The 19926-nt window shown below is 40.4% G+C and overlaps 1 protein-coding gene across 1 annotated transcript; it reads left to right on the top strand.

Annotated features, from left to right (window-relative positions):
- Positions 1-508: 508 nt before the first annotated feature.
- Positions 509-19509, top strand: LOC108895073 (cohesin subunit SA-1). The gene is given in 34 exon segments (XM_018693738.2): positions 509-619; positions 995-1095; positions 1713-1809; positions 2092-2328; positions 3155-3251; positions 3585-3661; positions 4061-4265; positions 4988-5139; positions 5623-5691; positions 5693-5821; positions 6195-6293; positions 6861-6940; positions 7663-7770; positions 8230-8326; positions 8970-9072; positions 9336-9439; positions 10096-10188; positions 10317-10409; positions 11028-11228; positions 11713-11780; positions 11888-11975; positions 12323-12403; positions 13440-13532; positions 13893-14055; positions 15017-15150; positions 15722-15823; positions 16120-16140; positions 16426-16559; positions 16701-16823; positions 17055-17233; positions 17583-17778; positions 18211-18312; positions 18492-18585; positions 18963-19509. Coding segments are annotated over 33 exon segments (3699 nt in total). The 5' UTR covers positions 509-619; positions 995-1066; the 3' UTR covers positions 19014-19509.
- Positions 19510-19926: the final 417 nt, after the last annotated feature.

Genomic DNA, 19926 nt, shown 5'->3' with positions numbered 1-19926 from the left:
AAAGGCTCGACATTGTGAGGCGAGCGCCATAAATATTTTATTTTGAAGGATCGGGCCACTAGTTGTGTGTTTCACCCTGGCTGGTTTGACTGTGGTCGTAGCCCATCAAACACAGAACAATGGACTGTGCAGAGAGGACCAACAGGGGAGAGAGGGGTGAGGAACCTGCGGTAGCGGGGCGGGGACCAGCTGAGCCAACCACCTCAGGGTCCTAAAAACTGGACAGACTGACACAGAGCAAACAGACTGAAAGGTTATACGTGGATACAACGCAACAGATGACAGTAAAAATAGAAATTTATTGAGGGAAATGTCACACTAAGGGTCCGGCAAGTAAACGTTTTTACAGGTTTATTCCTATACTAATATATTCAGCAGCACTTTGATTAGAATTGAATAGATGACGGTTTTTTGGTAATGACCAATGATAATCAAGTATGCTTCTAAAATGACCAATCACCTTCTGAGTTGTGGAGAAGCTGGCCAATCAGTATCCAGAATCACTGTGCGTAGTATTGCGCGCCCTTGTATCGGATAGGGTCACGGCGAGGAAGAAAATCAAGATAAACCCACTAAGCTCACAATAAAGGAGCATATTGATCAGTAATTATACTATCAGGTGGTGAAATTTGTAATCACTTTGCAAATAATGGTTATTGATTAATTTGGCTGTAGAGGTCATCTTGATACTGTCTCAAAAGCTAAAGTTGTATGATAGTATGATAGTGAGTCTTGTCCACCCCTGAGATCTGTTATCGGACAAGATTTCTTTAGCACAGGCTTCGTCATTTCTGTTGTGTTTTGTCTGTCAAACTTCTCTGATAGTCACACTTACACGTTAGGTTACTGTTGGTCGACAAAGGCCGATAATGGACGTTTGAGATACTGTAAAGGAGGCCGTGTACCTAGCTAGCTAATGCTAGGGTGTATCGAAGGTGCTAGCTAGTGTCGAACTCGTAGCTAACGTCAATTTTGTCTCCTCTCCGCTGGAAAGGTGTTAGCAAAGACCAGCTAACCAGCAATTCAACATCGTCATCTTCGTCTATTGGAGCCTCTTTAACCCCAAATGGCAACTGGAGACTCAGTTTTGGACAGGTAAAATTAGCCACGCCCTGCTAAGCTGATCCTTTGTTGGCGATCTGAATGTTTTAGCTCAACGCTATAAACTGGTATCACAAAGTAAACCTTTAGTGTACGGTTGTTGAATATATCTTGTATGAAGCACTACAACAATCAGTTGTTCATGACTGATTCATAATTGTGTTTCAATAAAGAAGTGCCAAATATGACACAAAGTTCTGTAGTTCTGTAAAGTATAATCTGTCTCTGTCCAAAATTAAACTTACACTTGAGCAACTTACTACCTAACTTACTTGCACAGCATTAGAAGCCTGTACATATTTATAACAGCCAAAACGGGTTAGCAAAAAGTAAACGTGCACAAACAGTACCTAATCTGCTATCAAAACTTTATGAAGTAGAGCTAAAGGGGACAAAGACACTGAATTCACTAAATATATCTATTTGAGGAAATTCATTTTGGGACACTGCCATCATACAACATTGCTCTCCTGCCAATAAAACTGTGTGCTTCTCCCTAACTAACCTGACTTGCTAGAATAACGTGGCTTTATAGTCTTGTTAGCTTCAGTAATAATGATTTTTTTGATGTTGGGATTTGTCTTGATTCAGTTTTCTTCCTTCTCTATTAGTCTTGAGGAGCTGGATGATTTCTCAGACTCTGGCAGCGATTATGAGGTCACAATAAAAGCCTCAAAACGGAAAAAACGGGCAGTGCCTGCACCTCAGGTGAATTATCTCATTCTCTTTCAAAATAGTGAATGCTTATTTAGATGATACTTATTTAGATCAATCAACAGGAAGTAGAGCTACAGTATACATCATTGAATATTAATCCTCTCTCAGCTCTCAGTTCTTGTAACCAATCAAAAAGGCTTATGCAACACTGAGGTAGATGTTTGATTCAAGCCTACACCTTATCTTGTCTCAGCTCCCACTAATTCAGTTGACCGCATCGATTCACTTTAAATCCCCTGCTAAGCTGCCTTTTCATCACTCTTTCATCTCAAGCCACCCAAGAGACCCAGGCGTAAAGCTGCATTGAAGGTGACGTCCAGTAGCAGCCCCATCCCCACTCCTCCAGACCCCTCCCTGCAGCAGCAGCAGCAGCAGCAGCAGCAGCAGAACTCCCGGGGGACATCCAGGCAGGTCTCTTCCAGACCTGTGAGAAGAGTATATGAGGGAAACCAGGGGATCAGTGCAGAGGATATCTATGATGCAGTCCGCTCTGGAAAGAGTGCCATGGTGGTGAGCAAACCCTCAGCTGAAGAACGTGGAGGAAGGGGGGAATGGTGTGTAGTGATAAACACATGAAGGGAGGGAGGTGTGTGTAATGAGAGGAGAAACAAGCCTCTAAGACCTGATAGTGAAAGAGATTATCATCTGCTGTCAGTGGCTGACTGATGTGACCCTATAGAATTGCCTTTGATACGCAAAGAGGACTGCTCTCTGTAGTGTAGTCAGTGATTGACAGCATGTGCCCATCCCAACTATTGTTGTCCTGTGCCCAATGTCTTCTGGGTAAAAACTAGAAAAGGGGGACCATATAACAAAAGAAGGACAAAAAAAGGTATGGTGATCAGTAATAAAAAAAGAGTGTCACCACAGTATGGAGCAGCAGTACAATGCAGGTGGTGATTCTGGGTGAAGTCCCACTCTCAGTTCAAGAAATGTGATCTGTTTTACAAAGGCTTCTTAGTATTTGGCAGTTTTACTCCTTACTTCTTTTATTTTGCATTTACAGCATTTCCAATTTAGGCTATTATTATCAACACAACAGATGCTCTGAAGGAGTGTCTTTGTGTGTGTAATGGTGGCTACGGTTGACAAAAATGATTATGCAAAGGAGTTGGTGACTAAAATTAGAGTGCCAGAAAATATAAGAGGAAGAAAGCGATGAGGAATTCACACCCACATATGTTACAAAGTAAAGTATAAAAGACCAATGGAAAGAAGAAAGGTTAAAGCTTAAATCCATAATGTTATTCAAATGATATGTTGTTTTCATATCCATCTGCTCTTTGATCTGAGTGCATCATTCTCATTGGCCGCTGTCTCCCTGTCAATCTGTAAGGCGGTGGTGGACGAATGGCTGGACAGCTACAAGCGGAGTCGAGAGGTGGGGCTGCTGGTGCTCATCAACTTCATTGTTCAATCCTGTGGATGCAAAGGTCAGAGGTCAAGAGGGAGGCCAGGGAATGGGAGGTGGGAGGTGTGGGTCAAAGTTCAACAGATTATCTTTCCAGTTTCAGCTTAGGTAATGATCAGCAATCTACTATTGATCTCCTAGTATGCTAACGATGCAGTGTCTAGATGCTGTGTTAATCCTCTGTCTATTGACAATATATCAATATTTTGTGAGGGTGGAATGAAAATGAAAAGAAATCATAATGTGTAATTAAATTTTAGGGTCAAGACCCAACAATAATATATTAGTATGCTTATCTATGTTACTTTAATTCCTAATGTGGAACATTGTGTTGACCTTTTATTCTTTTGTCCAGGTGTGGTTAGTAGAGAGATGCTTGACAACATGCAGAATGCCGAGATCATCAGCACACTGACTAAAGAGTTCAATGAGGTGAAAATACTAGAAGAATAATAGTTTAGATATGACCTATATTTGTTAGAATCAATCCTGAAAATAAAGATTATTCTTATAGATCAAGTTTGAATTCAGTTCATAGTCTTTGTCATCACTTCTCACTACATATAATCCTGCTGGAATTACCTGAGAAAGTCAAATGACCTCCATATCCCAGGAGATTATGATCCGAAGGATGGAGCACAGTGTGATGGAACACACTAATTAAAATCTAATGCTGATAAATGGACACATTAATGTGTTAATCACTTTGTTTTGCGGATGACGTAATTGCCATTAGCTGAGCAAACCACAGGCTTCTGCCTCTAATAGCTACACCAAGCACAGTGTAAGATGTTTCCTCCATTTCTTTTTTTTCCCCCTGTCTTCTTCCAGGATTCAGTGAACTACCCTCTGAGCACTCCAGGCCCCCAGCTGAAGCGTTTCAAAGCCAGCCTGTGCGAGTTTGCTCAGGTTCTGGTGCGCTCCTGTCGGAATAGCCTCATTTATGATGAATACCTCTTCCCCTCCCTGTTGGCCCTGCTCACCGGCCTGTCTGACTCCCAAGTCCGAGGCTTCAGACATACCAGCACCTTGCTTGGTAAGCACATTGGTACAGTGCAGGTGTATAAAATAGGAAAGTACACTCTGCAGTTTCCCAAGGGAGTTTTGATTACAGCATTGAGGCATAGTTCTTGATAAGGGTGAAAACCTGCGCTGCATGCCTGTGATACCAGAGGTTTTTCTCCTGTTTTTCTGGGCGACAGAACAATTCAGCTGACATCTGTTTCAGTTGCCAGACAAGGTCTTTTGTTTTTCCAGAATGTACTCCTCCTGTACAGCTTGCTTTTGTTGTTTCTCTTTGTTTTCTTTTGCACCCCACTGCTCCACCATATAACATCTTCCTGTCTGAACCAAACCACAAAATAAAATTCAGCAGCTTATTCATAATGTGATTTGTACTGTACATTATTGGCAAGGGTTTATTTTATGCTGTAGGCGATTAAAATTCTTCAGTTAAGAAGGAGCATTTTATGTAACTATTGGCCATCAAACTGTTGAGGATTTCTGTGGCACATTGTATTTAATGTACTATGTAAATGTGGACTGTGACCGTCTCTGGGGTGCAACATACTTACATACTACATTAAAACTATAAAATCAGTTGAAAAAGCCATGACATGACATGATTAATGGAAAGTGGCACTGCAAAGAGTGGCTTTATCCAAAGGGTTGGGAAGGATGGGTTCACTTGTTTTTTAAGGATTCATTTAGTTTCCCTTCCCCTTGACCTTGCCATTGTCTTTTTGTTTTTTAATTTAGCCATGAAGCTGATGACTGGCCTGGTGGAAGTAGCTGTTATAGTGTCTGTTCAGCTGCAGACCACCCAGCGGCAATACGACATGGAGAACAGCAAGAAGGCACATGACAGAGCCTCTGACAGAATGGAGGAGCTGCAGGCCACCATCAGTGAGGTGACACATACACTGGCATGAGTCAGTTTTACATAAACATGCAAGTGCAATCAAAACTGAAATATACATATTTAAGAGATTTTTTGCATGTGTCCGGTTCTAGTAGGTTCTCAACAACAGTGCACATTTTATGTACTTGTTAGATACAGGTTGTTTATTGACTGTTATGTTTGCAATGGTCTTTTTTTTTTTACCACCCAAATAGATTTTTTTAAAAGGTTCAGCTAGAATGCATAACGTGCTTGCCGTTGCAAGACCAGTACCTGACCCCAATGATGTCATCCGTCACCATAATGATTTAATCTCTCTGTAGACTGATGTCACTATGGTTAAATTAGCTCCTTAACAATAAATAATAAATGATGATTGCCCCAGCTCAACCACAGACTGTATGTATAGTAAAAGAGTTCAAAGACATGGACAGGAACCTGGGCGTCTAGGGTGCTGATTTGTATCTATTTGTTTCATGTGTATGTGCTCTAGCTGCAGGAGAAGCGAGAGGAGCTTTCCTCCATGATGAACGCTACCTTCCGTGGTGTGTTCGTGCACCGGTTACCGGGACCGGCTGCCTGAGATCCGGGTGGTGTGTATTGAGGAGTTGGGCATGTGGCTGAAAACGGACCCTGAAGACTTCCTGAACGATGGATATCTCAAATACCTGGGGTGGACCCTGCATGATAAGGTTGAACCCAACACAGGAATAGACAATAGAAAATACATTACAAAGCAAAGTGTTACTGTTATGTGACTCATAGAGGTAGCACCTGTCTGCAGCTCTCCCCAGGCAAGCAGTGAAAATAACAGTGATAGAGACTGCAGTGCATAGGGAATTGGGCAGTGCAGATTGAGCCTCCTCTCATTTTATTTTCAGTTGTTATAGGCTCTGACAGCCTCTCATACCAGGCACAGTTGTAGAATATCTGCACACAGACACGAGAGAGATCACATGCACACACCTGCACAAAGAGAAATGTTCACCACGAACAGACTTGGAAGTTAGTCTGCACGTACGTTAGATAAAGTGTGTTACTGTACTCTCTTCTTCTTTCCTTCAGCAAAGTCCAGTGCGTCTGCAGTGTGTGCGTGCCCTGCAGGGTCTGTACCAGGAGAAGGAATTCATTGGCCGCCTGGAGCTTTTCACCAGCAGATTTAAAGTGAGGCATCCCTCTGGATTGGACTCACACCTCATTTAATTCCTCTTTTCTCCCTCCTTTCCCCCCTCTGTCTGTCTGTCTGTCTGTCTGCCTTGGCATTTCTCTTTAATCTATTGTTTCAGTTTATTGTATTGTTTCTATTTTGTTGCCTGTCTATGTCGCCCTTCCCATTTTTTTGTGCCGCCTCCCCTTATTTCCTTTCCTTTTTTTCCTCACCATGCCTGTTTGTTGTTATGGTCTCTTCCTTTGTCTGGGCGTGTGTCTGGGTGTGTTAATTGCTGCCAGTTACTGATGGTTAATAAGCTCCTCTCAAACACATAAAAACCCTCCTAAGCCGCATGTGCTGCAGCAGATAAATGGTTTTCATGCCACGGCTTTGTGCCTAATCAGTGGGTTTGTGTGTGTGCATGGATGTGTGGGTACATTTATGTATGTCTTTTTATGTCCTCTTCATGCCTTTTAGTCTGCTTGCATGATCACATATTTGTGTGTGTGTGTGTGTGTGTGTGTGTGTGTGTGTGTGTGTGTGTGTGGCCTCTGTGTATCTGAATGGGTGTGTTTGTTTAGGAGAGGATGCTCAGCATGGTGCTGGACAAGGACCCAGACGTGGCAGTGGAAGTGGTCAATCTGTTGCTGCTGATCCAACAGTGAGGGGGTTTCTCTGTCTGTGGTGGTTTCTCTGTGCCACTATCTGCAACATGCAGTGCAGGCATTTCATTTAGTAGATTAAAACACGCTGAATTTTACTGTTTTCAGTCAGCCTTTGGATCATATTAGTTCATAAGACCAGTGTTGTATAAAAGTGAGAGCCTTTTGTGTCAAAGAAACTCTTCAAGACACCTGTGTAAAACATGTCTTATCTGATAAAGTGATGCCCACTCAGCCAAACAAACCTCTCCTGAAATGTAATAACCACAAACACTGCAAATACATCCAGGTTTTCCACAAGTAACTCCAAGTCCAGCTTCTCAACAATAGAAATGGAATTGTTACTCATAACTGTGATAACAGTCTTTGTCGTGATTGCTGATGATTCACAACATGAGCTGTGATCTCTCATGTTGGCCAACATCTTGCACGACTAACTCAAGTCACACGTGAATTGGATGTTTTTAAGATGAATTAATGAGAGAGATGACAAAGTGGTAATGAAATTCAAAATTTTCCACATCTGGTTGCTAAAGGTCTGTTTCATCATATGGAAAAAATATTATTGGCTTCAACAATCTGCAATAAATTTTCTTTTAAATATCAATACAAATCACTTAACAAGAGTAAATACAGTGCACAGCGACAAAGGGCTTTTCACCCTGTGTTTTTTAATGTAACAATTTATTCTGACTTGTATCTGTATGTGCTCTTGATGCAGGAAGACAGAGGATGGCCTGAGAGAGGAGGAGTGCGCGCACATCTATCCCCTAGTTTACGCTTCACACCGAGGCCTGGCGTCTGCAGCCGGCGTCTTCCTCTACGACAAGTACACTTTCATCCCTCCCTCCCCCTCATTGTCAGACAAATGTTCAGAGTAGTAGTATTTGTCTCTGAAGTTGCAGCTTTGCATGTGTGAATCATTCAGTATTTGACAAACACTTTTCCATTGCTGCTTGTTGTGAAATTGCGTCATCAAAAATGTTCCGCCAAGAAGAAAAGCATTAAAATCTTGTCATGGTTTTGAGGACAGTTTCATGAAAATTTGTCGTTAGTCTTTATAATCGGAATCATTTCAATAATTCCTAAGCATGGGGAAAAAGTACCACTTTTTGACCTGTACAGTCAGTGTAAATTCTGTGTTTACGGTAGTTTTTGTCATTGTTATTAAGTCAGTAGGTCGAGTGATCAACTACCATTATCATTTTCATTATCTGTAATTACTCATTTCCTTATTTTTGGTTAATGTTTTATGATGTTTGTTTTTTATGTGTGTGTGTGTGTTCAGGCTGAAGATTTTGATTTCCAGTGACAATGAGGAGAATGAAAAAAGTGCCAATGCAGCCTTCTTTCAAGTCCTCATTTCTTTCTACATCCAGAGTGAGGTAGTCTGTCTTTTTCTCTCTCTGTCTTTTCCTCTTTTTAAGATTAGAATTCATTTGAGTATGATAAAATTATATCTGAAGATGATTTGCTTTTACCTCTTTAGTCTTTTTACTATATTTTGCATGAAACTAAAGTTAAATGTTAGAATATATACAGATTTCAGACATTTTTCTAGCATATGTTTTCACAGGTGGTGTGATTTGAGGGAACACTGACTTATTGACCAAGAAAGCTAAATTAATGTGATCTAAAAGTAAATTTCCACCAATGTTTCCTACAGCAAATTTGCTCATTTATCATTATGTTTTCAAGGCGGAAAAGTAGACCAACCATGGCAACATATATACTCTTAAAAACATGTTTTATTTTGAGTTTTCTATGAAGTGCTGCTGGTGGAAACACAGCTTAGCAAGTGTTATTTTTGCAGCAGAAACAACAATAATAAATATAATATATATAAATATCTTTTTTTTTTTTGTTGCTGTGATCAAATCAGTAAACACTTAATGCATTTACAAACAGAGTAGAGTTTCAACTGTGCTCCATACATCATGTCATGGGTAAAATAAATGATGGTCATTGTAGTTCAGTAACACACTAGTGCTTTACATCTGAAGCAAACAACTCATTCATTCTTGACAGTTTCATGAGCACGGGGCATACTTGGTGGACAGTCTGTGGGGTGTGGCAGGATCAGAGCTGAGAGACTGGGAGACTATGACGGCATTCTTGCTACAGGAGACTGGTGAGAGGAATGAAATGAGACTGTGTACACATGATAAGCAGTCTAAACAGCACTCACTGCTGGGTTGGACTCAGTCAGTGCAGACAGCTCAGCCTGACAACATCATAAAATTTAGATAAAGCTTGTGTTTTATCACAGTGCAAATAAAAACATAGAGTCGACTCCTTCTTCCTACTCCTCCTGCTCCTTCTCTGTTCCTGCTTTGTGGTGTTTCAACTATCACCCACTCAGTTCTTCTCCTGTCTCTTCCTCTGTGTTGTCAGGTCTGATGTATGAGGAAGAGGGGGCTCTCATAGAGCTGATGATGTGTGCCATCAGACAGGCAGCACAGGCAACCCCACCTGTTGGGAGAATTCAGGGCAAGAAGGTGGTGACACACACCGACACACAAATATAATTCTGTGTAGTTTTATGTTTTATGGAACAGTGGAGCTTGGGGGCGAGAGAAATGTCAGTCTTTTTACCAGTGTTTTTACCTGACTAGTTTGGAAGCTACAATATTAAACTTGGTGGTACTAAAAGGAATAAATGAGACATTCTACATCAGTTTGGATTATATATGTGAAGTTCTGTTGTAATATTTTATTTGTTGTCATATCTTAAAGACAAAATGTTGCATGTTGTTTCAGAGAGTGTTTCTTTATTACAGTAAATATGTTGATTTAATCTCTGGTCATTTACATGACCTTTCTCTCATGGGATTACTCAGACGCACTAACCAACAACAAACCATGTATTCCAATAGGTATTCCCAGCAATATCTAATAGCCCAGTATATCAAGCTCTTTCAAATTTGAACAGTGCACATATAGTGAAAATATCCAGCCATATAACTCGAGAAGAAGAAGAATACATGCATAAAGCACAAGAATACTTTACAGATTTTCCTTAGTAGTGGTGGTAGTTCTCTTGTCTGTGGTCATGTAACTTGCCCATGGGAAACATGTCCAGCATCTTGTCTGCACATGTAAATGTTTTAAGTGTTTGCCTGTTACTGCTCACTGGATGTAAATGTGTGATTAGATCCTTAGTATGAAGGATAAGAAGATCCAGGAACAAGACAGGAGACGTATCACCACACACTTCATCCCTTTACTGCCACAGCTATTGGCCAAGGTATACCATCACTGCTTCCTCATTATTATTTCATATCATATTGAGAATGAAGAACATATTCTTATGTATTTTGTATTTCTTGATTCTGAGCTTGTGCTATTTCTCCTCCTGCCCTCACTGACCTGCAGTACTCGGCAGATGCAGGGAAGGTCAGACTCCTTCTCAAAGCTCCCCTCTACTTCAACCTGGAGATGTACAGTAGCGCCCAGTGGCTGGAGAAGGTAGAAGGACTGGAAATGTGGAGGAGAAACTGAAATTACCAAATCCCTTCAGAAGCATTACCCCCCTTTTCATATTGTCCTCCTATACACACTTTAACATGCTCTCGTTTGAAAGTATATTGCTGAGATTTGTAGTCTGATAAGGGGAAAAAATGAGAACAGGAGAAAAAATAGAAGGGAGTTAGCTGCTGGTGTTCAGAGAGAGACCTTTTTTAATGATATATTATCCTTGGGACCATATATTTGCCGTGGTCCCAAGGAAGTGCAGTGTCAACTTTGAAGTATTTTGGATGAGTGGTTCTCGTGAAAGTTTCAGACATTTCTTTTCTACATGTTGCTTGAAGTGAACAAAAAGGCAGAACATCTGGACGGTTTACAGCTTGCACATGCCAGGGCTTTAAGAACGGTGCTCAACGGCGTCACCCAGACACTATCAGAGCAGATTTTGAACAGGCATTGCAGTAGTTTAATTAAAATAATTATCCTCTTCTTCAGTAATAATTATTATGTACTGACACAGCCATCACAATGAGCGCTAGCTGCTTTTTGACTGAGTCTGCAGTCTACTCTTTGTTTCTTCTTTTTCCTTCTTTTTTCACTCTCCCCTCTTTCTTTCAGCACCTGGACCTGCTGCTGTCCCAGGTATGTGGCATTGTGGAGAAGCACACTGAGGTCACTGTGTTGGAGGCCTGCACCCACGTGGTCTGCACTCTTTGTTCCGACTCTTACACCTTCTCCTCCCGCGCAAACCTGGCATTCAGCCAGCTGTTGGACGGCCTGGCAGAGTCCTTCAACACGTATTTAAGCGACCTGCTGCAGGTGGGTGTGTGTGTGTCAGTGGTATTTTCATACAGGCAAATCTGGTGTGCATTAAAATGCATGCACACATGCTCGGAGAGTTGACAGCTGTAGAAGTAACAGTTAATGTATTAGAAACATGAACTATTCATTCTGAGATGTTGCTCAGTTAAATCTGTAACACAAAATGAGTGTCTCCAAACTATGTACCATATTACTGATGACAGTTGTCTTCAAAGGCATTAAGTAAGCAGTTATTCTTGTACATGTACACCTCCTGAAAACATAGGATTGTCTTCCAGTATAACACAAGAAGATCAAAATTGTTCAAAGTTTTGGAAAAAAGTATAATTCTCAACTGTCATGGTGTTTAATAAAACCATGTCTTCCTTTAATGAATGTGTTTGGTTTTTGTTTTCATCATCTTGTTTCTGTAGTAAAACAAACAAAAAACATATGAAGCATCTGTTTTCTCAAGAGTGTGAGTCTGTGTGTTTGTGTGCAGGGCACTGCAGATGACAATGATATGTACAGTGCAGCCACTGCCTTGAAAAGGATTGCTGCTTTGAGTGGGTAAGTGTTTATTGTATGATAAACATGGGACTTGCACAAACTATTCTATTTTTTTTTTTTTTTTTTATAGACAAGCGTTGTGTGTTTTGTCTGTGCTTGTTGTTCAGTGCCAAAGACCCGACAGGCTGGAACCTGTTTGACTCCTGTCTTCAACTGCTGAAGAGCAGGATGGAGTCCAGAGAGCTCGACAAGGAGGTTTGTGATATCTGAAGGGGAGTGTTGTGTCATGATAATAGAGGACCTAACTTCAGGTGGGTCAAACCGCTGAGAGATGGGAGATTGTTCTATGATAAACAAGAATGGGAGTGCAAAAAAATCTACAAAAATGTCACCGTATGCGTCATGAAGCTGAAAAATGATCGTGTAGATTGTATTAATTGACTATTGGCTTTATTTGTATTCATACCACTCTCATCCAGCATTTGCTTCTTATCTTAAAGAAGATGTTTTCATTGAGACATTTAAAATTATTTTACTGAGTTTTATTTAGATAATAATCAGGTTGGAAAGCTGATTTTTAATGTAAATCTGTATAATTACAGCTCTTGGTGTCGGCTCTGAGGTGCGCTGCCTTTCACCTGATGTGGGCCAAAGTGAATGCAGTCAACTCCAAGCTAGCCGAGGTGCTCACCTGACATAGCAAAAGAGTGTAAAAGTTATTTCTCCTTTTGATGTTTTTGAAATAGTTTGACCTTCTCTCAGTCTTTCACACACACATACATACACACATCTCCTGGGTTTATCAGCCTACCTGCATGAAATAAGCCTGACTACATGATTAATACTTTCATGATCGCTGTCATATCACAGCCAACCCAATGGTGGCCATGTTGGTGGTCTTCCTGTGTGTTTGTACAGCTCCTCTCGTCTGTATTGTTCAGCAGTTCACCAGCTGTGCAGACAGCAGGCAATTAACACAACAATCTGTTAGTGTGCATCCGAGCCCGCGATGACACTCAGATGTTTATTTCCCGCCGGTTCACACTTTTCTTATCGTTTCTCTTCAGGTATAATGTTTTGTCTCATTCTGTCTGTCTTCATTTAAATCTTTCTTCACTCTCTCGATCCCTTATTCCCTTTTTGAGCTTGTTTTCACTTTTTCTGTTGTTTTTCTCTCACTCTATTTCACGCACACTGAGCATGTCATTATTACTCATCCAGCCATTTGTGTGTTTACCCAAATAGGATTCTGAGAAAACATGTATAAAGCTCTTCCTGTTGTTCACTTATTTTCATCCCTCGTCTGTGTTCATGTTTTGAGTTTTTCTTCCAGTGAAATACTCACTTAAAGACAGATTCACATGTTGTTTAGGATAATAACAGCAAACAAATATTAGATTTCATCTCAAGCTGATTTGAGAGTCCCTAATGACACCAATGTCACTGCTCTTACACTAACTCCATACTTTGGCCCACCAGTGGAATAAACAAATTAACAATTAAATATCACTTTAGTAATACTGGAGGTTGTATTTCACAGGACTCGCTATTGTTGGAGTGTTTGTAAGGAACTGAATTTAAGTTCCTGTTGCCCCTTGGATAAAAGTAACCTGCCTTGCACCTTATTCCCATCCTACACACATAAAATGTACACATTAATTAAATGATAATATATCTCTCTATTTATGCTCTTTGTCCCTCTGTCTCCCCCTGTTCAAGGCTGAACTGAAGCGTCTGAAGAGGGAGGTGCGTTCGTTCTGCAGAGTCTGTCAGACATGTCTGTCTCTGAACCAGACTGAGATCAGAGATCAGGTAAGAGCTCGGTAACACATCACTCTTATGTTACCCTGTTTAGCATTTATAAGCAGCATACATGGTATGTTAAGTGTTAGGTTACATTGAGCATGGCCCCATATGTGAACAAGCAATGCAGCAATATAAATTATTTGTTGAATCTCTGGGTTAAAAAGCATTTTTCCTTCTTTAATATTTCTGACACCTTTCACTGAAGAGCAAGGAGACGTTATCCTTGAGACAAGCTGCGCCTTTGTGAGACTTTGACACAGATGGCTTTTCAGACAAACTGACATTGTTATCATCATAATGTTAAGAGTATTTATTGTATCTGAGAGACAATAAATTCTAAAGGTTTGTGTGTCCTTCCATCCACAGGCTTTTGAGCTGTTGTGTGACTTGCTGCTGTTGTACAGTGTGAATTCAGTCCGCTCTGAACCCGCCCTCCAAACACTGACCCACCCTCCCTCTGATTCCCTGCGCTCTGAGATGGCTGCTTTCCTCCTGGACTACATCTTCATTGAAGATGCTGAGCTCAATGGTAGGGCTGGACGACACGAAACAAAAATATTGTCACAATCTTTTTTGTCTTTATTGATAATTATTAATATGTACCTTCAGAGGGTATCTTTTAATTTGAAGTTCAAAGGGTATTTACAGTTTACGATTGAATCCTGTATGAGTCAAATGTTTCTTATGGCTCTAATCCATCATTTATATAAGTCAGTAATCTGATACTCTCCACTATCAACATGGTTTGGGACCTTTGGCTTTCTGTATATTTGGTGGAATTGCACCTTGTTTATCCAGCTTTATAAATCCAAACTATTTCCAAATCACTGATGTTGCGTGACCTCTTCTCACAACAATTTCCTCTAGCCTAATAGGGTGATTGTGCAGAGGGTTGACTCAGATGCAGAACACATACATTTATCATTAAGTCATCAGTTTATCATCGGTATGAGAATTTCTTTCCTGATAATTTTCAAGATTCTTTAATCATTCAGCTCTACTCAGTGACACCAATGAAAAAATAACTCCCAGCTCCAGTAAATGATTGTATAACTCATGGTACTGTCCAGAAGCACTTTCAGTCAGTGTTGACAAAGTGACAACACTGCTACAGATGTAATCTGAGTAATGATGTAAAGAAAATGAGGTTTGTTTTCCTTGTGCATGTGTATTGTTTTGGCAACGTTCGATCGTAACCGTGCCAAAGCTCTCCCACAGGACCCTACCCTCATTTATGCCTGCGGACATAGATTTTGATGTCTTGTTTTCAGAATCCCCTTTTGTAACTAATCTTTTTTCCTGTATTTCACAATGTACTACAAGTTCCCAAGGAGCCAAATATGTTTCATCACATGTTCTGTTGTTCTTGTCTGTTATCAACACCTGAAAGGTTTCTTCTCTGGCTCTCTACATTTCTCAAGTTGGTCTGTTACTATCATCTTCTCCTCTCCTCTCTCCTCCCATTCTTCCACCCTGGCTCTCCTCCCTAGTTGAGGATGAGGAAGAGACAAAGATATCTGTTCTCCAGAAGAAGCGGAACCAGCTGGCTGGCTACTGTAAGCTGGTCCTCTATGGGGTGCTGGACCTCACCGCCGCCACCGATGTCTTCAAGCACTACAGCAAGGTGGTCATGGAGATAAGGGCTTAAAGACATAGTTTTGTTTTATTAGTCTAGCACTTTAACATATACACAGCCAGAACATTAAGAACAGTTATCTGTTTTGATGTTGTGGCTGTGTACATCAGGGGTATCACGATATATCTGTATCTTTCATTCATCAGTTCATCTGGTTGCCTTAAAACTATCCATTAAACGTAATTGTTTTTGTATTGTTGTTTGTATATTTCTGTACAGTTATGAGTTTAGAAATAGTTAAATTACTAGTTCAGTAAGACCGTCATTCTTTGGAGAAATTAAGTGGCTTAAGAAACAAAGTTTGTCAAACGGAAAAAAAATTATTAACGGAGAGGAAGTGTGTAAGAGAGTGGAGGAGGTGAGAGAATCTGTTTTACAACCAGTGAGGTGCTAAGAATGAGTCAGAGGAGCAGTGGCTAAAAGAAGCACAGATGACTGGAACAGAGTGGATTATTTTTACATTTTTAGACATTTAGCCAGAGATGTTAATTAAACAGACTAATGATCATTACTTACGTTTTTTTTTTTTTTTTTAAATCTCTTTTCCGGTTTGCTCCAGTACTTTAGAGACTTTGGTGACATCATCAAAGAAACGGTGAGCAAGAGCAAGCTCATCAATCCAGTACAGAGCGCCAAGACAGTCTGTCTGAGCCTGCAGCAGGTGTGCACTTCTTAACACCATCATGCTAATGTTAATAATCATACTCAGTGAATCCATGAATTTTCATTAATTAAGTTGATTGTGCTAATGCTACATCACACAAAAAAAATTTGCGTGGAAAAGTTTCAGATGAACTGTGTACTGAAAATAACAGCTTCATACCTACAGTTTATCCTAATATCGACCTTTTTTCCTGAATATGTTGGTGTATCAGGAAAAACAGGATATGCAAGGATGAGTGTTATGAATATATGTAGGTCTTAAAAGCCAATTTTACTGTTTTTTTTACATTTTAGAGTGTGTCATCTGCCCCACAGGTACATGGGTAACGTATGTATATACAAACTGTTTACTATGTGAGTAACATTTGGATTGTGCCTAGCAGATGGCCAAACAAAAATTTCCAAAAATAATCATTTCAGTGTTTCATGACGCAAACCTTTGCGTCACTAAGCCAATTAGAATAAACGCTTGCACTGCTTTTTTATATTGTATATTTTTAACTTCGTCCAGACAAGTAGAACTGTCTGTCCATATCTATAGAACTGTTTGAATATTGTGCCTTTTGCGTAACATGTAAAGTGATGTTTGTGTGTTCTCAGCTGTTCTCTGAGATGCTTACGGAGGACCACAGCAGGCAGGATCTCAGTGAGATTAGAGACTTAGCCAAGAGGCTTGCCATGAGCTTTGGTATTGATCTTCATCGTGCCCGCAAGCCACTGGTGGCCCTGCACATGTCAGTGAAACACATGTTTTCTGGTGACCTCTAACAAACATTTCTCTCTTACTGCATTTTGTATACTATAGCTGTTTGTTCTATTGGAAATGTGTGTTGTTTTTTTATGTTGGAGATATTGTGTGCTTTGTTTGCTCTCAGGGACGGTATACGTTTTGCGTTTCGGGACTCACAGGAGGGAGAGGAGCGGCTCCCGAATGTGACCTTTCTGGAGATCCTCAGCGAGTTCAGTTTTAAGCTGCTGCAACAAGATCGTGCCCAATTGTGAGGAAGAAATAAAAATAAATTCTACGATAAATAATTCTAAGAAAGAAAGAAATATTTACATATTCATTCTTTAACTGTCACTATAGTTTGTGTGTTAACAGTTGAGCTGGACCAAAGTTTATCTGCCATAATTTACAGAAACCTGAAAAAACTGAATCACTAAGCATAAACAAAAGGCTCCCTTGGTCTTTGTCCTCATCCCTCTGTCACTTTGTCCTCCCCTCCCAGGGCTGCGTTGCTGAAATCAGAGTGTCCCAGTGCTGCCCTCTCCTGGTTGTCGGTCAGAATGTATCAGCGTTCTCTGGAGTCTCGCTCTGCTGCCAGACCCAGGGAGCAGGAGGAGGGAGGTGATGCTTTCTCCTCACGCGATACTCCTGTAACTAAACGCAAGAGAACCACAGCTCGGGGTGAGATGGACACACATGCTATGTATGGATACACAGATGACATTACCAGTAATACTTAATAAAAGTGCTACATAAAATTCTGTACTTAACCCCCCTCTTAAACAGGTAGGTCAGAGGTGAGGGTCTGCAAAGGAGCAGCATGGTCAGAGTTAATAATATTTCATGAAATAAAGGTCTTCACAACCCCAAAATAAAGCTTCGCAAGGACTGCAATGAATGCAAATCTTCACATTTCAAAAGTTTAATGTGTTTGTGAATCCACTGCACTGTAGCTTTTAAAATCCAGACAATGAACAAAATGTCACAGGTAATAACCTCGTGTAGTGACTTCTATCTCTCTCTCTCCCAGGTTCAGCGTCCAGCACAGCCAGAGGCTCCTGGCTTGACAGCAGCAGTATCCACGCCAGCCATCTCACCCCAGCCCTCACCTCCACTGTCCAGAGACAGCCAGCCAAATCACCAGCCTCCAGGAAACCCACAGCGACAGAGCCTGATATCAGTCGTGGCTCAACTGAGCCGGGGTCTGAGGATGACTTCTCCCCAGGGTAAGGGAGAGTTTTATCATCATCATATCTGCAGTATCTACCATCCCTATTTCAGGGGATGGAAATTGCAGCCAGGCACCTGCCAAATGCTGGAAATTGCCGAGGGTCGATTACTTTCTGTCGGTTTATCAGCCAAAAGTAAGCCGCTCTCTGTTCCATCCAGACATTTTGTGCAGTGTTACCAGGCAAACGGTCAGTTTTGGCCAGTAGACAAAAAACTAATTCCTTTAGATACATCATACAACTGCAGAAACATTTGTGACGTGGTGGCTGAAGAAGTCACTGTGCTCATATAGATCCAGAACAGTGTGAAGGTGCAGAGAAAAAAAGGTTTAACAGGTGCTTCAAACATTTTACCAGCCGGCTTGCATTTGTTTCAGCATGAGACAAAGACATCATGGCTGCCAGTATTTACCTTCTGCTGTTCTCCAGGCCCCAGATGCGAAAGGTAAAGCCCGTCAAACGACGCCAGCTGTCCTCCAGCCAGACTGGCCCCGATTTGGATCAGCAAGACCTGAACTCACACCTCACTTTGTAAGACTGATCTGAAAAAAAGACAATAGAATGTGTGAATGTTTGTCTTATGTCATAATGGTTATAATCAGCCAAGAATAATTGGATAAAATTGGTGTGTGTGTGTGTGTGTGTGTGTGTGTGTGTGTGTGTGTGTGTGTGTGTGTGTGTGTGTGTGTGTGTGTGTTTTATATCTACAGGCTGTCTCTGATTGAGGATGACAGTGCACCAGGAGAGGAGGCTGAGATTGAGGAGTATGAAAGTGACACTGACCGTGAATCTGCATATACACTGGTAAAAATTGTCAGTGTACTTATAATTAATGAGTGAGCTTTAAATGAATTTAACAACAATCGGATTAATGCCTGTGAAAATACAATATGCTTATGGTTTGTGGAACTGACCACAGACGCATTAATGATGAATTATAGCAGAAATTCCAGCACTAGCAGAATATAATAAATAAAGTATAATAAATTCAGAATTTGTGGAGGCTGCTTCTGTTTCTGATGCAGGAGAGGTATGAAGTACAGATGGGACAGTGCCTCTAGTGGTTTATTAATGGAGTTTCTGTGGGTTTTCTTTGCTTGACAAACATATTTTTTTAAACATCAAGACTGAGGACTACATTCCTGGCAAGCTCAAACTTTCATCCTGTTTTTGCTCCGCAGCCCTCCACACGTCACACCTCAGTCAGCGTCCTTGACGAGCTCTTTGATTGAAGTCACAGTGACCTGGATCATCCTGGAAACAACTGTTTGTTTTGATGAAAACATCTCTTCAGCACTGCTTTATTTTCAAAGGTTTCAGTACGGTTTAGTGTTCTAAATATGAGGGCCACCTGTTCTTCTACATGACCCCTTACTGATCAGATCAGATTTAAATCATTAATTTTGCTGGAGGGAAATAAGAGAGGCAAAATGATGATTATGATGTCTGGAGACAAAAGATTAAACAATTCACTGTTAGGAGTGTTTGTGTTTTGAATGCTCAGAGAGGCAGTTCTGATATTGAAGTTTCGAATATTGCAAGTGGTTAAGACGAAATGTTATATTGAAATATTTGGTGAATCTCTGTTGGCAACAAGCAGAAAGTTTTCTCTTCATTTTTCCACATTTTGAATTCAGTTTCATAATATCTCATACTGCTGTTAATGTCACCTTTTGTTTCTGAGCTTTGTTAATTTAATGTTCATTAAAAGATGCTTTACTGAGCACACTTAATTTCTTTGTTTTTGTTAATTTTTCAGTAACTTTGAAAAAATTGGAGGTTAATAAGTATTGACTGAGTATGTATGCCTAAACTTTTGCATATGCCACAAGTAGTTTTACTGTTGGTAAGTTCATGAAATAAAAAACAGTGCACTAACATAAAGAAAGGTACATTTTTAATGTGTCTTTACTGTTAGGGGTGAATTTTTCTTTTCACTTCAAAAATCAATAAGATATGTCATTTGATCAGGGGTGCTGAAACTTTTGCACTCATTTTACCTGTAAATAGTGTATAACAAGGTCCTATTTATTAGGATTCACATTAATCTTTTATTTACATTAAAATCTACTGTAGATTTATGTGAGACTATGTTAAAGTTATTATTAAACTGAAATCTTCATCTTTCATCCAGGAGGATCAGGT

The sequence above is a fragment of the Lates calcarifer genome, linkage group LG8, assembly GCF_001640805.2.
Source record: "Lates calcarifer isolate ASB-BC8 linkage group LG8, TLL_Latcal_v3, whole genome shotgun sequence".
Taxonomy (NCBI): domain Eukaryota; kingdom Metazoa; phylum Chordata; class Actinopteri; family Centropomidae; genus Lates; species Lates calcarifer.
Note: the sequence above shows the minus strand (reverse complement) of the source record. Positions and strands in the feature narration are given on the sequence as shown.